Raw genomic sequence first — 24,589 nt, forward strand, 5'->3', positions numbered from 1 at the left:
AAGGTGCCAGTAACCTTCATTACCCACAGGTTTGTGACACCAGGAGGGTAATGCAGTGGCCAGGCAATGTTCCCCTTTTAATAAAATATCATTAAAGAGCCCATAAACAAGGCACTGAATAGCTGCAGGGGACTGTAGCTAAAATGTTTATCCAGAGGGTAATGGTTAGTTCAGTTAATGCATTAGGCTGTAATTCTAAAATTGATATAAATATATATGCAACCACGTTACATAACAAGGTTTGAAAAAAAATGAAAGAAAGGGGAAAAAAACCCAAACATTTCCTTTCTAGCAGGTTCTTGGGCTTTGATACGACTTTTCCAATTGGTTGCTTTGCTGAGCGTTGTAAATTTACTCCACCCTAATTCTAGTTCCCCAGTTTTTACTCCACCCACTCGTAGTCACTACAGCTCCCTCCCACAGACTGATGTAAGTGTTTGTCATCTTCTCTGAGTTGAGGAGGAGACGTCTAGTGATTATTTCTTCTTGGAGAGCTGTAATTTAAACACCAACCAGAGGCTTTTCAACTCTGCATCCATAATCCATAATATACTCCTGATAATATTTGTTCCTACTGACTGCTCCAGCCTTACCTCAGTTTGAATCATGCTGTACTGTTACATACTCACATTAATGGATTTATCTGGACTGTGAACTTGATGGGTACAATTAGTCAGTGGGTTTAGCATAGATAGGTAATGGTGTAAATGTGTGCAATATGACTACATGACTATATGGTATAGGCTTTTAAAACCATGTAAAATAACTAGCAATGCAATGATGGAGTAATTCAGCAGTATACTGCTTAATTCACAGTGGTGTTACATAAAGTTATACAATACTTAATACATATGAAAAGCTGTGAAGTTTTATTCTTTAACAAATGTACTCTCCACATCCTTCTAATTCTCTCAAGTCCTAAATAAATAGCGTAATGACCTTACTAAATAATTTTATTCATATGTAACTGCACACTGCCCAATTACAAATAATGGCCCCTGTGATAGTTGGTTTTTCTATTATCTGTTTTTATCCTATTTGGTGTAAGTATGAAACTCTCCCTAATGGTTATTATAGAGAATCATCATATGAGAATAATAGTTTAATCTTGTGGTACTTTTCTCAAACAGTCATTATTCTCACTGCTAACATTAACAGTTACATGGAGTTGAGCCAAAATATTATCTGTTTAAGGCAGACAGTATCACGACTTCCTAATTTTGAATTGCTAATCATGCAAAGAGAACAAAAGTTTATTCATCCCTCTCTTACGCAACCCCACTTAGTCCCATTGCATCTCTGAATTTTAGAGCATAGTCCCTGAACCTCTGCATCCAACACTGCCTAAGAGCTTGTGTCCTCCCATTGTGCTTACTCCTACAGGAAATAAGATTTCTAACAAAAACGTGGATCGACAGAATGATGCAACCACATGAATTTAAAAGTCGTAACAGCTCTACGAGCATCCAACAGCACGGGCCCTTCTTTCATATCTAAATGGTTGCTCAGAACTATTGGAAACCGCCTGAGGACAAGGCACAAATTACATTGCTCATAAAAAGTAATACCCACCATTGTATCTTTTCATTTGGCTTTGCAACAACATGGGATCACAATGGAGTAATTAGTTTTATACAAATGAGCAGAGATGATTTATCTGTGCAAAAGGGAAAACAAAGCTCTGAAATATCTGAATTGAGGACAAACAATTGGTTTTGGCCTCCTTTGTTCTGATATTTTACTATTGTGGTAGGAAGTTGTTTTTGTAGTCATTGAGTGGCTAGCAATTTTCAAATACATAAAATCTGTATGTAAAATGCAGAAAAGGAACATCTGCAGGAAAAATGTAACTGTATAAGGAAAGCAACATGGACATGCTTCTCCATAGCAGACCCTGAAAGGCTTGTAAAAGAATGTTTACATAAACTGAGCAAACAGACAAAATCAGGGGGGGGGGGGGGGGACCATGCTGCAGTGTACAAAGAAGACAGATGTGATATTCCCCAGCAGACAACACCAATCACCAAGCCAAATTTAGACAGGAATGTACTAAAACAATGATCCTGTCCAATAGTCACTTCAGAATCCAAACCTCTAATTAAGATGCTGCGGAAAGACTCGAGAACAGCCGTTCACTTGCAGTCGCTGTGCGACCTGACAGAGTTAAGTGTATGAAAGGTTGTCTTAATCTAAATTCAATGGATAGTTTGCATATTACCATAGCAAGATGCAATAAATGATCAGTAGTCTAGTAAGTACATGTTGCATTTTTTAAAATAATCCCCCCATGTTTCCTTTTCTCAGATGGTTTGTTATATATCCATCCAATGATAAAGTCATAGGATCAAATAATCCAAAAAATGTCATCATCCTCCCATCTGTGCAATTCATTTAAAAAACAAAAAAAACCCAACAACTTGAATGAGCCAATTTTGCTTTCCAAGTTTGGAATAGCTTCTACAGTCTGGGCACAGTAACAACATCTCACTTAATCCTGCTCACATATTGAAGTCAAAAATAAGATTAGTCGTGTTCATTTGAAATGACCAAAAGTAATGTCACAAAAAGAACTCAGGCAGAGTGCATATTTAGTGATTTATTTGTACAATAGGAATTGCAGTGTACAAATACCCCATCTCAGATGTAAAGGCAAGAACATAAGAGCATCTATTCTGGCCGACCTGAAAATCCCTCAAACCTCATTGTGGGCTTAGACTGATGAAAACATGGCAAGGAGAAGTAAAACTTAAAAAAAAAAAAAAAAAAAAAAATAAGCAGCAACAATCAAGCAGCTAACTGCTGAACATGTATAGGGATAAGGAGAACCTTTCCAACCAAGTGTACCAAAAATAAAAATAAAACAAATTTACAAAAATAATGTCCAATTTGAACATTCCAATCTTCGTGGCAGTGGAGCAATTATGGCCTCAGTTTAAGTAGTTTGTAAAAATGGAACTCACATTAGACAGACACAGAAAAGGCATATGGCGATATCTCTATCAAGTCCATGTGCCTGTGAGACTTACACATTTATACGCCATCCACAAACAAGATCTTTTTTTTTTCCTTTTTTTAAACACATACAAGAGGACAAGACAATCCCCCCCCCCCCCCCCCCAACTTAAAAAAAAAAAAAAAAAAAAAAAGAAAAAAAGAAAAAAAATTGAATCCTTTCCCCCAGGTTACCCCAAGTAGAACAAGCTCTCATACAATGGAGGTGGCATGGTTCACGTCAGTGGTGTATTCAAAGTTCTCTCTCAAAACAATATTAATTTACATTCACTCAAATTTCCATTAGTAAATCACTAATGTTACCATGGTAACTCAAAATGTTGTATAAAAATATAACAAAGACTCAAAACTGATGCACTAAAAAAAAAAATTATATATCTACACAGTCTGAAATGTGGGGTGGGGCTTGAGCAACATGGCCAAGAACTGTTTAAACTTCCAATATCTCATTTTATTTCTGGGGGGGGGTCAGCGAATACATAATGAGGCTCCACATATCAAGTCTGAGTAGCAGCAGTCTTTCCCCTCTCAATCGCCACACAGTGAAAGCCACGAGTTCCATCAGGACCCCTTGGCAGCCTCATTACTCCTGGCGGCAGGCCATCAGCATTCTGGATCTTTCTACCCAGCATCGGGCTGCCGACCGGGCTGCTTTCCTGTGATGCCACCTGCTTCCGCCGCTGAACCCACGGGCTCCCTGAAGGTGTGAGGCTACTGTCTGAGGAGTAATCTGCCCAACGACGTCCAGACTCAGGGCTCAGTCTACCCTCAACAGCTAAGGGAGACTTGTGGGAATGAGGAGATTTGCGCTGAGAACACGGGCTAGCACGAGGGCTAGACCAGGGGCTGTTACGTGGGGACATACTTGGACTCAGGTGATTATTCTGGAAGCTAATGCCTGCAGTGGTGGGGCTGAGCTTGTTGCACGACTGGGATTTTCTAGCCAATCTGGGAGATGTAGGGGTGCTCTCTGTCTCCGAAGAGCTGCAAGCAGAGTCGTCCCCATGATACTGAAGCTCTCGTACCCGGCTGTTTAGAGAGCGGCTTTTCCGCATCCCTCCTTCCTCACGAGGTCGTTCTTTTGGTACCTTCTTTTTAGGCGGCTTGGTGCCAATCAGAACCACTTTCAACCCCAGTAAACTGGGTCCTCCGTTCTCACTCCCTGCAGCTTCGTTGGCTTTAACAGCAGCCTCCACCTCCTCAAACTCCACAATGGCACATTCTTCAGTGCCCAGCTGAGCGTAGCGACCACTCAGCCTCTTCAGGTCAGCCGGCAGGTCCTTTCCAGGTTTCAAGACTCTAACAGAGGCAATGGCACCGTATGTTCCAAATGCTTTCAGTAACAGCTTCATCAGCTGCTCCTGTTGAATGGCTCCTCCTTCAGCACTTCCATTATCCTTAGTGAGAGCAGCCAGCTCTGGCCACCTCTGCAAATCACTTAATAGTAGCATGCGGCTGGGCAGTGACTCGCTGGCAAAGACTGGTACTGCGGATTTACGTCGCACCTTACGCCCCTCATCATTCAGCTCAAGGATCTTTGAGTGTCTCAGAGCATAAGCAGTGGTTCTCCAGTCACGAGTTAAGTGTTTCACCTGGGGGAAAAAACAAACAAACAACATCTTTGTTACAGTCATATACCCAGTGACCATCGGGTCACAATTTCAGTGAAACTACCTTTAATTATGAGTTATTAAGCTTCAGTAAAAATGGCCACGCTAACTTCAGTCTGTCACCAAGATAGACTAAGAATGTTTCACAGCTTCTTGTTAATCATACTTCCTAAATCTCTAATTATACCCATTAATTTAAGCCAAAAATTCTGACTTTACTATATTGCCCAAACTTATGTTTTAGCTCAGTGATTCTGAGCTCATGGTTGAATCAGATTAAATCAGCAAGTGCTCATCCCTTACTATAGTCAGTTTGCCATATAGTACATTCCAAACGTGTAGTGACTAGTACTCTGTTAAAGTATCTCACTATGCCTTAAACTGGTCTACAGCTGTCACTACCCAAGTACTGTACATTGCTTGATACTGCACCGAAGGAAAAATTAAACTGACTAGAGTAAGGAGTATGATGTTCTTTATCGTCTACCACATGTACTGTTGCACAGGTGTATACTTATTACATTAAAAAAAAAACCCCAAAACAATGTCAATATGATCCTCTCAGGTACAAGTTTTGGATGTCATCAGGACAGTCCCACCCACCTGCTGTTCAAACTGTTTGCAAGAAGCAACCAGTCATGACAGTTTGCTTTTTCAGAACAGAGCCTGCACCAAGTGCAAGGCAAATAATTATTTTGAAGTGTAGCACTATTCTGTTTGAGTCTAAAAATATTGACCTGGAAAGATTTTTATTCATCAAATTCAGAATTTTTTTTTTTTTTTTTAGAAAATGCACATCAGTATTTTTCTTCTGGCCAATGTAATCTGTCAAGAGTTTATTCTATACAGAGATATTGAGTAGAGGGTAATAAATGTGTGAATGATCATGAATACAATCTAGGTTTAATCTGTGCAAACAGATCTAAAAAAAAAAAAAAAAAAGCCAACACATCTGAATTGAGCTGAAATTAGCACAAGCTGTTGTGAATTAACGTGAGAATATCACCAAACAGCAACAGCTAGTCATGCTGACACTAGAAGCAGCCAGTCATTGTTATTCAGCTCTCACAAGCTTCTGTCACTAGGAGATAAAAATGACTTTCATCTTTAGCCATATTTCAATTCTAAGACTACCTTTTCTCTCAGCATTACTTAAAAGTTAATTTATTCATTGTGGTCAACTATAAATCACAATGTGCAACGCAACACACACTGGCTAATCTATAGTAATACAAGACATAATTCTGAGTCTCTAGTATAAAATTTAGTATGTGATGTGTATGTTTTAGCCAGCAGCAGAAGAGCGTGTGTACTTTCCCACCTTAGTTTGATGTGTACTGAAATGAGACATTGCCGTGTTTCTAGACTACCTCAAAATTTTGCCACCGTTACCTTTTTGAAGGACGTGAGCAACTTGACGCTAACAAACCCGAGTTTGTTACGTCTGACATGTTTAAGCAGGAAGGCATCATGCTCCAAGTTTTCATCAGACAGGTAGTACTCAATCTGAGTAACCAACTTCTGGATAAGCTCTGGATCCGGGGGCTGCCAGCTCTCCTCCTCCAGTTCTCCTCCGCTGGTCCCGGCACCACTGTGTGTGGGAAGATAACGTGCATCATGGCCAGAGAACCTTTTTTAGTGCGTTACCGAAATAGCAGAATGTTTCATATCCTCAACCACCAACATTACAACTGTTACACATTTTACTTTCATTAATACAATAAGCCAGAGGCTTACAAGTTTTTGGCAGTAATACAATCTTATCCTGTCATTTCTCCAAACAACATGCTGGCATGAGAAGCATTTGACCGTTTGCTTCCTTCCTTCCTGATTTTTCTTTCAGCAGTTGACAAGCTGCGTCTCTAGCCACAGTCACCATGCCTCAGTGCCAGACCTTTACACCAGTGTCCCACCAGTCCTGAAACTGCCAAGACCTCTCCATCTGAAGGCCAGAGACACAGGCTCTCCCTCCCACATAGAATATGGTGGTTCACCACATCAACTTCACACAGTTTACAAAAACTGGTATCAACAGTGCATAACTGAAGCTTTGAGGCATAATTTGACAGCAGCCTGACAGCTGCCGTAAAGCTGCACAGTCAGGTAGCCTTACAGATTAGAGTGAGGGTCTGAATGAAATTTTGTGGATGACTCATCACCTCCTCCAGCCTCCTCCCTCACACACCCTCGCTCAGCAGCTTTCCAGCCCACTGACCATACAGCTGGCACGAGCCCACATCTTCCCCAGGATGTCAGATAAAGCACGACAAGAATTTAGAAGAGAATACCTTCCTGCATTCCTCAAATAGGACGAGAGGCACGAGCAAAGACAACGCAAGAGATTATTCGATAGTTATACATTTATTTTCAAGTCACTCTACACAAGTTCTCTGGAGGAATGCAGGAGGAATATTAGACTAACAAACCAACAGCTTACATTTAACACGTCCTAAAAACGATTCCTAGACCTTAACCACTTAAAATACCAGCTGTGTGAAAAACGTGCTGTAAAGCCATAGCTTGCAGGCGTTACCGAGCCCTTTGTCACACAGGTCACACCTCAGTAGCTCCAAGTAAACAAATGCTTGGTATGAAGAAAGAGATTTATTTTCCCCTTTGGCCTTTCTACCACTGACTCACTCTTTGTGCATGTAGTTCAAGTAGGGACCTTATAGGCCAGAGGATAAAAATAGCAGGCCATGACGCAGGGGAATTAGATTAAAGTGAAGGTGCCATCCTTTATCTCTCCGTCTCAGGTGTCTAGCTTTATAGCTATGATGCTGCCTACTGGTGGTTAAACACTTCCAACCCAAAAGACAATAATAATAAATAATAATATCCCTCACCCGTGTCTGTGAGGATTTACACTCCCAATTGTAAGCATCTATTTTCATCTACTGCACTCGTTGCCGGGTTTTGTTGTGCCTGTGATGCACCTGTTGGAATTTGTGACATTTCTACAATAGCCTTTCATGTGAGTGGCATTCTTATACTGAAACAAAACAGTCCAACTGTGCCAAAGCTGCTCCCGTGCTGTAATCATCAGCTTAAGAATAAAATTCAGAGCACAAAGACACTCGTGGGGTTCCAGTAAGAACTAACACAGTCACTTGTTTTACTTCCAACCTTGCTGAACTTCCTTGGAGGGAATTGAACAACTAAACTAACAGGTTTCACATTAACGTGTAGGATAGGATTTAGTTAGTTTGAGTTTTCACAGCACTAGGCATTACGGTAATTAACTTAAAGTAGCAAATAACACAAACCTCGATTTGTCATGTCTTCCGATTTCGTCCTCGCTACAGCTACCGCCGAGGAAGTCAGCATTATTGGATGTCACTTCCTCGGGTTCCTCGTCCTCAGCCGCTTGAATGGCCACTGTTATCGTCACCGTCCCCATCTCCTGCGAGAGCTGGTCCACGGTAATTACCTCATCGATGCCCTGCTCCGCCGACGCATCCGAGGCGCATTCCGTTGAGTTCACACTGGGTACCCCCACGGACCCGCTCATATTCTTCGAATAAGTAAAGGTGGTTTCACCCGGTCCCTTCACGTCCACGATTTTAGCAGCAGCAGCAGCGCCTCTCTGGAAGCTTTTAATCTTACCCGACTCGAAGGCACAGACAGGATACTGGGCGCCCAAAGCTGCACGTCGCCTTTTCGGGCACAGGTGATGGCGGAGAAGGACCCAGGGGGCTCCGAAGACGCGCTCCACGGCTCGCCAGAGACCCCCTATCCAAATCAGACCCGACGAAGGGCCCTTAGGAGCAGCGGGGCTTGTAGCAGCCAGCGAGACGCAGTCTGGACCTGGTGAGACCGACGGTCTGGAGCCTCCTTGTGCTTCTGCTTCTGCTGCTGCTTTTACTTCCTCATATGTAAGAGGCTCTCTGCTTTTGAAACGAGCTCTGGGATTGGGCCGCTGTAGCGTCTCTTCGCACTCATTCCCAACCCACAAGCAAAAGCTGACACAAAGCCAAGAAGGAGGCAAGAGAAAGGAGAGGCAACGCATGAAGGCGTTCACCAAAGCGTACATGTTTTGATTTTTAGTTTCCCCCCCAGAGTGTTGCCTAAGTCTGCGAAAACGCGAACGTCCCGGCCACATGTCTCTAAGTAGGGGAGCAAATTCACGTGTTTCTAATTGGAAAATTGGCGTGCCAAGGACGAACCCCTCCGCTAACGCTGCTAATTGGATAATAGGGTTTTAGCGTGTAGTGGCAAGCGGGAGGCAAGTTTTACAGGTACATGTCCCCAAAGCAAGCAGGAAAGTTGAACAACAGTAGCCGCTCGGGAACGGTAGAGGCGGCAAGGGGTTAAAAGTACAGATAACTAAACGTTATATTTGTTTTATTCTGTTATACTTTATTCAAAAACGATGTATTCAAGATTTGTATGCAACTGGCCAAATGTACGGGCCCACTGAAACCCACCCTGAACTGGCAGTTTAAGGTTTAAAAAAACAGTTTTATGTTCTTGTTATAGATTTTTTTTCCTGCTAAGTTATTGCAATATACTGTTTCGAAGCCATGTCAGGATTTTTACTTTTTGTTAAATTTTATTTGAAATAAGCCTCTGTCAGTGCGCCCCAGGGTGGCTGTGGCTACAATGTAGCTTGCCATCACCAGTGTGTGTGAATGGGTGGATGACTGAATGTGTAAAGCGCTTTGGGGTCCTCAGGGACTAGTAAAGCGCTATACAAATACAGGCCATTTACCATAAGTTAATCCAAAGAATATTAATTCCAAAAATGATTGCCAATATCAGTGACCATTGTTGATGTAAGTAAAAAAAAACAGTAAATATTTAACATTTTTATTTAAAATGTGTGCATTTCCTACCAAACCATACTTCTGTTGTAATTATTACTTTGCTTGCTCTTTAATGAAACTAGTAATATAAAAGTGAAACTTTTTGTTCTTTGACTTAGACCCTGAGCCCTTAATAAGAATAAAGTATATTTTCAGAGTCACTGATTTCATTACTGTTATAGAGGAAATGTATGTAGGTGTCCAGCTGGAATATTATAATTATAATCATATGGTCACTTTTTTATAGGCTTTACCTGAGGTCCATTTTTGCAGCTAGCCATTGGCTTTCAGCTAATAACCCTGCAAATCACCCACATCGATGTCATGCAGCCCTGCGTGAAATATCTTTACTCCTCCCCACTGGCAAGCCAGGCTCACAGCTGGTGGGCAGTCTGACTCATTCTCTGCACCACATGCCATACAGTGCTCCAGTTTGTGTACAATGCAACATGGGGAGAGAAGGGGGGAAGGAGAGAGACAATGAGTGAGAGAAAGGAAAGAAAAGTTTGCCAACAAATAATCTAAAGCATTTAGTGTCTTATTGTATGCTTATCTGCTAGGATCAACTGAGAGAGCCTGCCAGTTTGTAGAAATACCCAGGATTGCATTTGTGTTTTCTGTCTTTTTCGGTTTGTAAATCTAGTGAATTAGAAAAGTTTTCTGTGAAACAGAAGTCAGAAAACACTGTTAGGGTGATTGTGTTCATGGTAAAAACCTCTAAATAATCCCGCAGTCCACTTCCTCTTAACTATAATTGTTCCTTGGCATACATAGCCACTTTCATTTCTTTTTTCAAACATCTGTTCATCTCTTTATAGTGTTTACAAAAAATTTACAATGAGGTACAAAAAAATCTTGTTTATGTGATTGGAGTGGCTCTGTATGATTCAAGGGTGTTCTTGTCTAATATTTTCATGTGTGTGCGGGTGCACGGGTATGTTGGTATGGGTATATATATCTGTAGGTTGTGTATCCTTTGAGGTCTTACTGGGGTTATTGAAAATGTGTGTATGTGTATATACGTATGTATGGATAGATAGAAACATATATGTATATTATATATGAAAAATTTATAATAAAAAAACACATAACATATAATGTAATTGCAAAGAGGTATTTCTGTTGTCTATTGATTACTAGATAGTGGAAAAGGGGTGGGATTAAATAAGCTTGTGCTTCTTCCTGCTCCTTTTTGAACATGAAAGTTATTTGTAGTTGTGGTTGCTCGTTTTCCTTTTGTTTTGCTTTGTTTATTTGTCTCTTTTACTTCTATGTTGTTGTACTTTTTCAACATGTTCAAAATAAAGATCCAATCAATCAATCAATCAATCAATCAATCAATCAATCAATCACTTTGACATTTCCTGTTTGGTCAGTGTTGTTTTGTCAGTTTCTGGGTTTCATTACTTTGGACTAAAACATCTCAACAGCTCTAGGATGGGTTATGATGAAATTTTGAACTGACATTACCCTAAAAACTTGTGTAACCCCATGACCTTTCCCCTAAATCTATGACATTTGGATCCACATTGCCTGTTCTTTATCTTTGTTGCTGGTGCTAATGTTACTATATTTATGTTAGCACAGCTGTGCAGCCTGACAGCCACTAGCAAATGTTTAAAAGCAAAGGAACCACTTAAAATGACTCATTTAATTCAGAGAAAGCTTTCAGATGGGCAGTATATCCACCTGAGTTTAAGATTCTTAAATAGAAAGAGTACCACTGTGAAAACCTTATTTGCTATTTTTGATGTTGCTGTCTTGTTGTTGTTTTAAGTATGTAAGGATGTACACTAATGCTCGTCTCTTTAGCAGACCCTGCCATTATTGGTATGATTTCACATGATCGAAAGAATGGTGCTGAACAACCAGGCAAATTTTCCCCTTCATGTTTCTATTTTACTTTCCTGTTTGAAGAAATGAGTCATGGTTGTAACCCTGCTAGTCCCCACTTATTCCAATCCACATAACAAATAAAGTGCTGTTTGGGCATGCATACATTAAAGTAATTCTTTCAGTTTTGTTACACTGTGTGTTTTCTCTTATTACACTTTTTTTTTCAAACACTGACCTTGTTATGTAACATATAATGATACTGTGGATCATACAATCTGTCTGTAGGCAAAAAGACAGAATTACAGTTATACTTAAAGAAGCACAAGGAAATAAATGTTTAAAATGATTAACCCCTCATTGTCACGTTCATTTAATTTCACACAATCTGTGATGTGACATAAATCGTTTCAGCTATTAAGGGTTAACCAAAAATGTTTGCTAACCGATTTGAATGACAAGAAAAACTGGCGCGAACTCAGTCACCCCCTTGCAATCTTTCTCTCTTTTTTTCTGTCTCTCTGTCTTTAACCCAAGTGTTCGCCCTACACTGTAACCATGTACACGCACATGGGGGTTGCTTTTTGTCCGTAGCAGGGAGGCAGATCGCTTCAATATGACTAAAGGGGATCTGTTATATATATCCCCACAGCATGAGAAATGCAGGCATACACACACTTCTTTCTTTTTTCCTTTTGAATGTTTAGAAATGATGTTTGTATATCTAGATTTCATCTGTCAGTCAAGGCAAAGGCCACACTGTGCTTTTGCCAACAAATCAGCACTGATGGTACAATTACACTATATTTTGATTATTTGTTGTTTCATGATGAAAAAACACATCCCCCGAGGGTATACGTTTCTCTGGCAACCAACAATATATGTACCTTTTGCTGTGTTGTATGTCAGACCTATACAGAATGTGATATTTTCAGGTTCACATTTCAAATGTTTGAGGGCAAGCTGTACTCATTTCATATTTATGTGTGGACGTATCTACCTCTTTGATCTTTGTTAACTATAATTATAATCTTTTGTAGTTGTTTTTTGGCCAATTTAAACTTTTGATGTATTAACAAAATATGTAATGGCAGAAATTTGCAAAACAAAAATTTGGTGCTGTGTCTGTTTTCTGTCCAGGAAACAACAATCTGAATTAGAGCACCAAATATCTGTCTATATAGAGCCAAATTTAAATAGTACTTTGTCAATATGGCCTGCCACTCAAACTGTTCATCACCTCCCATCATATGTGTCAGCCTGTGCTTCATGAATAGACAATGACAGGCAGTGTGTGGGATGTCCCTTTTGATGAATCTGGACTTGTCTTCACTTAGCAACAGCTTATTACTGCCAGAGTAAAAAGGGCTGAAAATACATCATAATCTATTTTATGACAATTGTTGTTTTGGCAAGGCTGCTGACTAACCACCCCCTGGATTAAATGGTTCTTAGAGTGAAAAGACTGGTAAATCTATGGATAAAGACAAGGTGCAAAATACCCTCTGTTTACGATATTACAAGAATAAAACAAAAATATAACTTGTATTCCGACTTTGCTCTGTACTTTGTTGAAGCACCTTTGGCAACAATTATTGCATATGATGCAACGAGCTTTATATGCAAGAATGCACACCTATTTTGGGGCAGAACCTCTCAAACTCCATGTGGCTGGATGGGGAACAGCAGTGCACAGCCATTTTCAGATCTTTCACGAGCTGTTCAATCAGGTTCAAGTCTGGGCTCTGGTTCTGATAGGACATTCACAGAGTGGTCTTGAAGCCACTCCTTTATTATCTTAGCTGTGTGCTTAGGCTTGTTGTACTGTTGGGAGATGGGGTATTCTGGAGCAGGTTATCATCAAGCATGTACATTCCTCCACCCATCTTTCCCTCTACCCTGACTCAACCCTCCCACTTTTTGCTGCCAAAAAGATATCCCCACAGCATAATGCTGCCACCACCATGCTTCACTACAGGGATGATTTTGGCCAGGTGATGAGTGGTGCCTGGTTTCCTCCAGACATGACACTCAGCATTCACTCCAAGGTGTTCATTCTTTGTCTCAGACCACAAGATTTCATTTCTCATGGTCGAGTCCTTCAGATGCCTTCTGGTAAAGTCCACACAGGGTGTGTTTTTTATTGAGTCCTCTCTACAATACAAGCCTGGAAGAGACCTAGTGGTTCCAAATTTCTTCCATTTGATGATGGAGGATGGAGGCCACTGTGCTTATTGGGTCCTTCAGTGCCACAGGAATTTTTCTGTTCCCTTCCTTGCTTTGACAGGGACTGTCGAGTATGAGACTGTTACGCCCCAGTCTAGGGGTACAGGAACGCAACACAAGTTTGAAAGAATTGCCCCGCCCTGGTCCCCAAAACCATACACAAAGGGAAACCAATTTCTTAGTGAACCGTGATTTATTTTTCTCCACTGCAAAAATGAAGCTCCGGGGTGAACAAAGGCCAAAATAACAAACAAAACCAGCTAAGTCAGGAGAAGGTGTTATCTAAAACCCTATGTGAAATCAAACATCAAACAAAAGACAAGCGCTACACCTAACTCCCTAACTGAAATAAACAGGAGAAAACAGTGCAAGGAAAAACAATAAGGCAGCTCACCCCTTCTGTTGCAGTGCTATTTACAAGGCTATTTACAATGAAAACTAATGTACACACTATATACAAAACTCCAAAAAAGTCGCACAAAGTCACAGGCACAAAAGTCTCAGGTTTTGGAGGCCAGGGTCAGGTCTGCTGCTGCTGTCAGTGGCTGCCCCGGGACAACTGCTGGTGAGGGATTTGAATGAAGATCACATGGCCAGGGGACCAATCAGCAGCCGTCAGCTCATCCACTCCGGGACCTGCAAAGACTTAAAGGCACAGACAACAACAGCCACCAAAACAGATTATGGACAGGGCCATAACAGAGACCTTACATAGACAGGTGTGTTCTATGTCCAATCTCATGTCCAATCAACTGAGCGTCCTACAGATGGACTGTGAATACTTATGTACTGTTTGTTAATGTTTTTTTTTTGTTTTTTTTTTAAAGATTTGCAAGAAATTCAAACAAACTTTCTACACATTGTCATTTTGGGGTATTGAGAATGGAATATTGAGGTAAAATGAACTGAATCCATTTTGGAATAAGGCTGTAACATGATGAAACAAGTGAAGCATTCACTGGATTATCAGCAAGGGTTCTGCATCATTTTCTGTGAACAAGTGGATGATTTCTGGGAAGAAACACCGTGGATGAGTTTTTCAAAATCATTTTTTTGGCCTTTGAGCACCACAAGGTCATCTAGTTCATTGTCTTTAAGAGAAAAAACTGTACATATGCTCTCCAAAATACACCAATCAATAATAATCCCTCTCAATAATAATACATTTGAAATAGTATTTTTCCATCTCTACTTGACAATGGTCAAGTAGACACTAAAAAAGCAGTTTGGGAACAGGGCCAGTGTATTTTCTTATTCTGATTCTACAGTCATCAACTCAGTATAGCAATTTGTGTTTTTAATTCAGTTCCCTTTTTTTGTTTTTTTTGTTTTCAGCTTAGTACTCATACATGTTGTGTACTTTCTGTAGCAGCCATATAAAGTATGGCTATGTCTATAAACTAGTTTAGATCTATTAGGCCTGTGTTACATACACCACATACTTTTAACTAACTAACTGTCATTCAAATTCAGGTAGCTGCACAGATAAAATGTTAAGAGGGCACAGGAAGCTAATGCTGTGGATGAATCAGCATTCTGAGAAATTCCAAAATTGCAGCTATGACTTAGCGACACAGCTAAATAGAACATAATTAGTGCTATGTGTTGCACCTGTGCCTTTTCTTATACTTACAGAGAAAAACAGTGCAGAAGGTCTGCTACGAGTGTTAATGTGTGTTTAATTTTATTTTTTGTCAGCACTGCATCAATTATATGGAGTGCAATAAAGTAGTGAAAAAAAACCCCTCAATATTTTCACAGGTGCAGGTCGAAGTAATTACAGGGTTTTGAAATACTTTGGTTTAATTGTATTCAGAAATTTGATGGGAGAAGTGCATACAATACACAGCTAATGTGTTTTATATGCAAATGTTGTTTAGTTGTGTTACATATTACACATTACACTACAATTAGGATATGCGGAAGATACTGCTGCTCATATTCTTTCGACCTATCTAACTTTCTTCTGTTGGTTGGCTGGCTTGAAAACACTGACTCTACCTCAGTCTCAAAAGTTGGTGTGACTGACCAGGGCAAAGGTTAATAGTTTTTGCTTGGTCTACCTCTATGTCAAAGCAGTGCTTTTTTCTTCTGCATTAACTTTGAGATAGGTGTCTTCTGAGAGGGGATATTTGATTGGCTGAATGCTATCCCTGACCTGTTTAACTGAGAATGATCTTCAGTGTGATGTAAAATGGAAACAAGACTCAATACTCTGTAAACACGGATAGCCCCAAGTGACCCTCGTACTGCCCACTCTCTGTTATTTATGTACTTTGTCAGATGCAGCTTATAAAGTGAAAGACTAATTACAGCAGCTTAGAGAGCCAGTGCTGCTGCTTTGGGATACTACTTTCAGTACCCCAGTTCTACTGTTTCATGATAATTTGACCAAAAACAAATTAACTTGTGACATAACCTTGATGTAAACATGGTATGAAATAATAGCTTACAAGGCAATAATATATTCTATTAAAAGATAAACAAATTAAGGGGTGTTTAGTAATGGATTACATGTAATCACAATTATATAACCCAAACACAAAAAAAAGTAAACATAATTAGCCTGAATTAGATTTGCAAGATGTGAGACCAGGTTATAGTTACAGTACTTGATTGTATTTTGATTACTTAATAAGTAAGTAAAGTTTATTTAGATATTGTTTTTCACAGTCAAAGCACTGTACAACTGAAATTACAAAAGAATGTCGACAGAAGGAATGATTAAATAGAAAAGGTTTTAGCAGTTTTTTAAAGAGTCCACAGTCAGCTAAACTGAACTGATGCGGTCAGCTGTTACAGAGAAATATTCAGGATCAGTTTTTGAAAAAGGGTAAGGAGACCCATGTAAATTCCCGATTATTATTAAGTCTTATTACTTAGAAAAACCCACGTTGACTTAATTAAACACCACCGAAGCGGGAAACGTGTTCTCATTTCCTTGCACAGTGCTTATTAGCGACACCGGAAGTGAGTGTAACCAAGCAACGCCCGTCGTTGCCGTGGTAACAGTGTTGCCCTCGGGGAAGTTTGTAGCTGCAGAGGTGAAGAGCTATTCTGTACGAGAAACGAATCTAGGCTATAACTTAGCTGTAGCAGTTGAATTCACATATTTATTTTAATCATTCATAAATAATACGAGTTTTCTTTTGTTTTGTTTTGTCAGGTGTGCTTTAACTGCCATCTTCAGTAAACGTTAGCTAGATGGAGCAGGATTTGGCCGAGGGTAAAATCATCCGCTCTCATAAACAGAACACAAGCGAAAAATGGATGTTTCTCACCCCTATGGTAAATACCGTTTTTAATAAATTTACGGACGCTTTCCAAACACTACTTAAAGTGTCGATACACGGTTATGTCTGAGCATATTTGCCTGTGTCTTATTAGATAAACACTGTTCAATATTTCTGTAGATCAACAGCTGCAAGTTGCACCTCACGACTGTGAAATCTCTCGTGCCAGCGAGAGCACAAGCGATGGTGAGTCATTAAAAGAGCACACTGGAATAGTAATGGCTATGTAGTGCTTATAGTTTTCAAGGCGTTTAGAGGTTGGTCTCTTTATCTTTTTTCAGAGTGAATCTCAAGATCATGTAAAAGAAACATTTAACCACTCTGACCTAGGTAGGTTTGACCCACTTAACTCATTCAAGTACTCACCACCCAAGAGGATTTTGTGTGATTCAGCAGCATATTTGCATATATTAATTACTGGGCATGGCTGTGGTTCTCAAACTTTCTCTGGAGATGCCCTGCTTCAGAAGACAATAAAGGTCATCTGGCATGCTACAGTTTTAAAATAAATCATCAACAATAGTAAGTATCTATTTTGGATTATAGAGAAATAAAAGTCATCATAATAGTCTCAGGAAAAATCTGTTTTGTGCATTTTCCCTTCAGAGTCATATTAATTTAACCAAAGTTTACATCACACATTTCTCTGGTTGTCCACAGCCCACTTGCAGTGGCTTAAAGTCTAATCAGTGGGGCCTGCTCCGCAGTTTTAGAACCACTGACATGCAACTGCTGTGTAAAAATGTTTTCTTTGCACTTATTTACTATATTTTATCTTTCGTAGAAAACAGTTTACATGCAGGCATCCAGAAAAGAGTTGTACAGGAACTATTTGCAAGTGACAAATGTACATATAATCAAAAAGTGCTGCTCAGTGGAGCTGCCGTTTCAAATGCTGCATACAAAGCAAGACACACAGCAAGGAGACAAACCCAGTGTACGGGGGAAACTTTTGGCCATGCCTTAAAAAATGCAAAACCTGCAGGTACTATTCAATTAAAAAATGATAGAATTAAGATAACCTTTGCATGCACAGTTTTGTAGACATATTTTATGTTGTGCACTTTGCTTTTAAGTGTACCCTGATTTCAGTTTGTGATATCTATTTCAGGTGATTTTCCTGGATGTAATTACAGTGCTGTGCCTGGTTTTCTCTCCACTCAATTGCCTTTCACATCCAGTTTTCAACGAATTGACTTGGAAAGGTACCCTTTATCTGCCTATGTATTCTATATTGTCTGTAAAGTGTTGTAGTACAGAGTTGTAGTACATTGCTGTCTAGCTTAAAGTCACTGTAAGCTGGAACTATCTTTAACATGTCACATGTATCAGCTGTTCTTTGAATCTTTTACCTGCAAAGGCATTCATATTCTTCTGACATGCTTATGCCACTGAATTTTATTAACTCATTCTGACCTTCACAGTCATCATTTGCTGTAGGAACCATGAGACTAACTAAAATGGCAAAGGCTTAAGATTGCCACAAGGGAGCAGCAGAGTCTCTTTAAATAACTAACCAGTATCTCCAGATAAAATGGCAGTAATTCTGACTAAATATTCTACTGACAGACTGAGCAGAAATCACTTAGTTAATATGTATATTGAAAAACTGATCTAGTTATTTGAATCATTAACCTGAGCTGACAATATTTGTTTCATTAATTCTGTTACAAAAATGTATAGATTTTATTTAAAGTCTAAATCTTGTGATATGTTTTCCCCCCCAATACTTTAGACAATCTCTGGAGGAATGCCCACAGTTGGACTTTGTAAAAGAACTGCAGTTTCTCAACCTTCAGCACAATCTAATTACAAAGATCCAAAATTTGTCACATTTGCAGCAGCTGGTTTTACTGAATTTGCATGACAATCACATCAGTGACATGGCTGGCATTGAAGTTCTGAGGTCTCTCAAGATCCTCATACTGGGGAAGAACAGGTTAGTTGCCATGACAGGAAGTGTAAACAAACAAAGACAGCACAGATAGTACAATTATAGATATTATGAAGCTTATTTTTAGTATGATAAAAACATAATCGACTTTGACAATGTGCAGTTCAGTTGTGCTAGTGCAAGATAACCAGTTGAGTAGCTTTATTGTTCTTTTGTTAAACATCTCTAATATGCAATGAAAGTTGCAGCATTTATTAATAGTTAAAAGGGGTTCAACAGTGCTGCCATGAAATGAAAATGTTGTTTACATTTAGCATTTAATACATTTGAATTAACTAGGTACGGCTACATGGTCAGCATCAGAAATGATTAAACCCAGTTTCATTTGAAAAGCAATTGTCAGCAGGTTCAGGATCAAAGTCATATCTTTTTGACATAAAGATCTTACAGGTGAACTCTGGCATTTCTTCCACTTTCTTTCAAACATGACATTTGTCGTTGCAAATCAGTATCTGAGGTCATAGTAACTGAACAGTAAGAAATTCCTCTACTTTATTTGTTGGCATTTTCAAAAGACCACAGCAAATTATTGTTCAGTGTTATATGATCTCCATCCACATGGAGAGCTCTGAACAATATATTACTGGATATTACCTGTACTGCTGCTGTTCCCTCAAAAACTGCAACCTTTTTAAATTTTCCTGTTGGTTTTTCATTAAGCCAGAATTAACATAATACGTGTTACGTAACTGTTGCCACTCTACAGACAAATTCTGTTTCATGTTGTGTTTTCCCATTATGTGTCACATTTTTCCTTGTACTTTGCAGAATTCATGAAATCTGCTGCCTGGACAGCTTGTCTAAACTGAATATGTTGGATTTGCATGACAATCAGGTGCTGTTCCTTTACCGTCATCCCTCCTACAGGACATGTATATTAAACAGTGTTAATTTAGTTGCCAGTGGTGTAAAGGCTGATCATGGTTGTAGGCTTCAAAGTTCAGTATGAGCGGATTGACTCTTCCATGTTCTAAACCATGTATTAGGAGCAGTTAATTCACTTTAATACTGAGGTTTGTTTTTAAAGCCAGAAATCTGGCTCGTTGTTTTGGGCACTTAACTTCAGCTTTTCATATAGTTCACAGCACTCTAAGAGAAGAAAGCACTGAAAACCATCAGAACCCACAAGCTGTTGTCTAATACCTACTCCCACATTAATTTCCTCAGTGGCCATCGCATAATTTATCGAACAGATGGAACTGTTTTTTTTATGTTTTCAGCACTGGGTAATGTTTTGAACTCTTGTAGATTATAGTGTTCCTAAATTGTCTCATTCTATTATTATCTATTATTATACTGTTTTGTTCCTTGAGAATAGAGCCTGCTTAATGATATTAAAAGCCTGAGAAATAAAATTATGTCAAATGAGAATTTTAACAACTAATGGAAAAGGAAGACAACATAGAAAGGCTTCCCTTGGTCAAATTAGTGTTTTGCCAGAATGCCGCCTACACGCCTCCTCAGAGAGCTACTCCAGAGCTCTGGTAAGACTTGCTCTCTTTCTGAGGTCGGTTGCTCTTTACACGAGCAAGCATTACAGTTGCCATTCAATGATTGTTAGTTTTACGTTATTTTTCCTGACAGAGATTTCTCTGTTGCCTCAACAGTGTTGACTTGTGCTTACTAACTACATCTATATGGTTAATTTTAGCAGTTTTTATAATCTTGCAGTTGAATTAATAATGAAACTTCTTTAGCTCTTTTGCTCTTATTTGTAATGCAAGCACATTATATTTAGGCTCGTACTCTGGCAGACACCTATTGTGAAGCAGATGATAAATCTATCATTCTCACAGGGCCAGTTTGTCTTTCAAACACTGAACTTAAAACCTTCTGTTTTGTGCAGCTCAATAACTGTTCAGTCATATTTTTAACACATTTTCCAAACTCACAAGAGATCTGACCACCCAAATGTATTCTGAATTGCTGCATAATGATAATTCAAGATTATGAAGTGGATGAATTATAGTTGTTGTTTAGTGACTTTTGGCCACAGAACACCAGCTGCTTGTCTTTTCCCCCCCCCTTTTGACCACAAGCTTTGCATCACTGTTATCCTTTCTTCCCCCCATCCTTGAGCTGGGAAGCTCACAAACATCTAAAACTCAGCCATTTTACCCATTTATTGCTGTACCAGCGAGAGGTTTCTTTTCCAGTTTGCTGAAGCTATTCAGAATGAGATATTCTCTCTGGGAGTCGGCCTTCAACCCACTCAGTCTCAGTGACCAAGTCTTGGGGTTACAATGTGAACTGAGATTGTTGAATAACCAATTCTTTACTTAGGCTGTGATGTTTTCCACTTGAACAGTTTGACTTAAATGTTCTCAAGAAATAGCTGAGAATGCCCTGTGGGGTCACTGAATTGAAAGACAAAAAATATCACTCTCTTAGAGAAGTTGGCTAAAGTCATGTAGAACTCTCGCTCCTACAAATGATGATGTTGATTAAGTTTGACTCTGTCTGCCATGTTTGGTTGGCACATCACTCTGGGATGAGGTGAAGTTTAGACAGGATTTCCCCACAAGAATATCCGTGACCAACGATACTTGTGACACATACTTATTTTTCCTATGTCATTTGAAATAAACATACCAAGTGTAGAAGAACAGGCCTTTACCTGTGAGACAGAAGCCTCTTGCCAAACTCCGGGTCCTGACCTTCTTCACTGGAAATCACCAAATTCATAGTCTGTAACTTAAGATTCTCATATATTTTAGAATGGGGCTATCCAAAATCTATTTCAGTGTGTACAGAGATACAGAGTTTATGAATTCATATCCATGTGTCTGTCCGTTGTAAAGGTTATGTCCTTTGATTTTAAAATGCGTGTTACAGAACAATTAGTTTTATCAATTCCCAAAGTGAGATATAGGTAAAAAGTCTACACTTGCCCCTTTGTTTAATGATTCTCAGCAACATTTATTATGGTGGCTCGATTGTTTAAATTGATGAACACTTACAGTGTGCAGACTGTATTTCGGGCCAAAATTCATAATCTATTTATTCCTATTTTAATGAACACCTATCTAAGCTCCCAAAACAAGATATAAATCAGATGCAATTTATGCTGTGGTGCTGACTAAGATCATACTGCAGTGTTTCTGCTTTATATTACTAAATAAATGTCTCTTTAGCTTTTACATTTATAAACACTGATATTTCAGACCATCTGAAAAGATATCCTAGACAAGAACTTTTTTAGTCTCATATTCAATATAGATTTTCAATCCATCTGTTCTGTTTACCATTTAAACAGCAGTTATGTTTGGATTTTGTGTTTTCACAGAATCATCAACTCGTAAAGCATTGTCCGCCTTTTCTTAATGTTTATAGTGTGCACAGTAGGAATAGGCAAATACATCACCATCTTGATAACAGCCACTGGGAATTTGTGTGAAGTATTAAAAATGTCACTCTTACAGAGGTTTATAAATGTTTTTCTCCAAGCAGTGTGATGGAGAAGGTGGGGTAAGATTCCACCATTGACTGACTCTTAGTTATTTCTTTTGTTTTCATGATTTGGTTAGCCAGACAGCATGTGTGTCATTTTAGAGAAAGAAATTCAAATATACAATTCAAGTATGTTATACTCTGCTAATCCAGCCTTAATCTGTGCCTCACTGCATAGAATTGGGTAATATATGATATGATTGCGCTTTTACATGCATTTTAGTTTTGTTTTTAACTAATTTTGTCATACTGTGCTTTCCTTTAGATCTGCAGGATAGAAAATGTGTCTCATCTGAGTGAATTAAGAGTGTTGAACCTAGCAGGAAACAACATCTCCAAAATGGAAAACTTGCAGGGTCTTGACTCTTTGACTGAACTGAACCTAGGGCAGAACTGCATCTCTGTTGTGGTGAGGGAACTCTTTTCCAACTAATTATAGATTTTTGTATGTAAGTGTTTTGCATGCGTACTGTCCTTTTCCTTCATGTTAAAAAACAAAAAGCAAAAGCACTTCCTGCTTTTTGGCCTTTCTTTCTGTTCGCTTATTCAGTTCCCTTATTTCCATCAGTTTGAAAGTACAAATACAAAAATGTTTGCACGCTTAGATCTTACATTGTGCATTGATTTAACTTAGCTATATCCGACTTGTAGACCCTAGTGTGATGCAGCACACAGCTATATCCCAACACTACAGCTACCCTGTGGTTCTTTGAAGTTCCTGCAGCTACCAATTATTTTATTTCTTATTACTGTTCAGAAAATGTGCCTCTGAAGATGAAAGCAATAGCAATTGTACTTTATCTTTCATGTTCAAATTACCACTTGTGGACCAGGTCCCTTGGATGGTTACTGTTACCTTTGCTATGGATCAACATATCAGTTTTTACAGCCACAAAATAACAAAAATAAAAATAACATTAATGGAACCTTTGTGAGAAAGTGGTGGTGGAGTATATCACTGTTGGTGTTACCTAGGGAGACATAACTCATTACCCACAACCTCCCACCGACTTTCTGGCACGCTGAAAGAGAAACTGGATATTCTAAACACGGAAACTTACTCCCTTTGGTTTCTATAGTTTTAATCTGATAAACACAACAGTGCATGCCAAAACAGGCCCCTTCATTTGTATGCAAATCCCCTAAGCCCTTTCATGCTTTTTAAGATAGAAAATAAAAACGGATTTCAACATTTTGAATCAGTTGAAAGCCCTTCCCGTCACTCAGCCTGCCGTCTGCCTGCAATTTCTGATCACAAAACACTTCCAGTCCTAATTATTGGATGTTGTATTTTATTTGATACACAGGAGAGGAAAAATGCTACCCCTCAGCAGTTTCTTGGTCTCTGTCATTATTGCTGCTTGCTGCCAAGTGCTTATACCTTGTACAAACTAAATAACCACGTTCCAGGTGCTCAGGTTTTCTCTCTGTCATGAAAGGGAAAGCAGATAAAAAGTGAAATTCTTAACCTGAAAAAAACACTGACACTGTCTTTCTTTGAAAGCAACTCTTAAACTTGATTACTTTGCACCCAGTCATCCATCCTTCCTCTTAGGTGTTCCTTTCCATTATGAAATTCGCTGCATGTCACTAAGGGATCCATTTTATATTTTTGGCTGTGGGAATGATGATTTGTTTGAAAGAAAAGTGCAGTCAGCTTGAGCAGTGATAAAGCAGTCTAAGAAAAAAAGGCCTGGCACTGGCAGACTGACTTTATGCATTAACAGAAGGGTTTGTCTGTGAGCCAAAAGACTACATAGAAAAATGTAGAAACTCTATATTGCTCTTTGGTAGTTTTACTGTAGAGTAATTAATTAGGTGAGTTTTATATATTGACACAGTTTATGGGAAAGAGGATTTTTGGATGTTCCTGAGTAAATAGCTTGAAGTGTTTCCCAAAACAGGTCAGTAAACAGTAACAGCAACTTAGTAATTTCTATGTTTTTCCAGTATGGCCTGGGAACATGGAAACTGTGTGTTATGTTATGTTGTTGCAGGGAGAAACTCTTAACTTCTACAACTTAAAAGCCAAGTGAGGACCACAAAATGTTTTGGCTGACATGTGAAGTGTCTCAAAGGTCATGCAAGAACAACACAGGAGTGTGCCCCATGTCACAGCATCTGCAGTTATAATGCGCAGTCGCATAAAGCAGATGAAATCACATCTCAAGCCTGTGCTATTGAAGGAACTTCCACAAAACCCACCAGCTTACGGTCTTAGAAACCCTCCCAGCAGCCACATGTACCTGTGTTTACATGAGCAGCTTTCTTGCTCTTTTGTGGTGTGTTGGTATTGCATGCAGATGAGACAGCGGTGATGAGAGGTTTTTCTGTGTTTATTGAATAATGCCTCAGCCAGAGCTGAGTATGAGTGTGAAAATGAAGACACGCAAGCTGTCAGTAAAG

At 39.2% G+C, this 24,589-nt stretch overlaps 2 protein-coding genes across 3 annotated transcripts in view; one reads left to right on the top strand and one right to left on the bottom strand.

The window, feature by feature from the left end:
- Positions 1–3,116: 3,116 nt before the first annotated feature.
- larp6a (La ribonucleoprotein 6, translational regulator a) lies at positions 3,117–8,739 on the bottom strand. The gene is made up of 3 exons (XM_085247856.1): positions 7,889–8,739; positions 6,015–6,213; positions 3,117–4,604 (listed from the first exon to the last, which is right to left on the bottom strand). The coding sequence occupies exons 1-3, from the start codon at positions 8,722–8,724 to the stop codon at positions 3,510–3,512; spliced, it is 2,130 nt and encodes a 709-aa protein (XP_085103982.1). The 5' UTR covers positions 8,725–8,739; the 3' UTR covers positions 3,117–3,509.
- Positions 8,740–16,467: 7,728 nt separating this feature from the next.
- The window catches only part of lrrc49 (leucine rich repeat containing 49), a 34,121-nt gene continuing 25,999 nt past the window's right edge, over positions 16,468–24,589 (top strand). The window contains exons 1-9 of one of the 2 annotated variants that reach the window (XM_085247953.1): positions 16,468–16,545; positions 16,653–16,774; positions 16,900–16,965; positions 17,061–17,109; positions 17,564–17,764; positions 17,891–17,984; positions 18,515–18,718; positions 19,502–19,568; positions 22,449–22,592. In XM_085247953.1, the coding sequence (XP_085104079.1) occupies positions 16,691–16,774; positions 16,900–16,965; positions 17,061–17,109; positions 17,564–17,764; positions 17,891–17,984; positions 18,515–18,718; positions 19,502–19,568; positions 22,449–22,592 (909 nt within the window). In that variant the 5' untranslated portion in view covers positions 16,468–16,545; positions 16,653–16,690. The remainder of the gene's footprint in view (positions 16,546–16,652; positions 16,775–16,899; positions 16,966–17,060; positions 17,110–17,563; positions 17,765–17,890; positions 17,985–18,514; positions 18,719–19,501; positions 19,569–22,448; positions 22,593–24,589) is intronic. The other variant, XM_085248031.1, reaches the window with a different exon arrangement.

Source organism: Mchenga conophoros, linkage group LG1, assembly GCF_057382185.1.
Source record: "Mchenga conophoros isolate Kocher_MC1m ecotype Shallow Benthic linkage group LG1, M_conophoros_male_GT1.1, whole genome shotgun sequence".
In the NCBI taxonomy this organism is placed as follows: Eukaryota; Metazoa; Chordata; class Actinopteri; order Cichliformes; family Cichlidae; genus Mchenga; species Mchenga conophoros.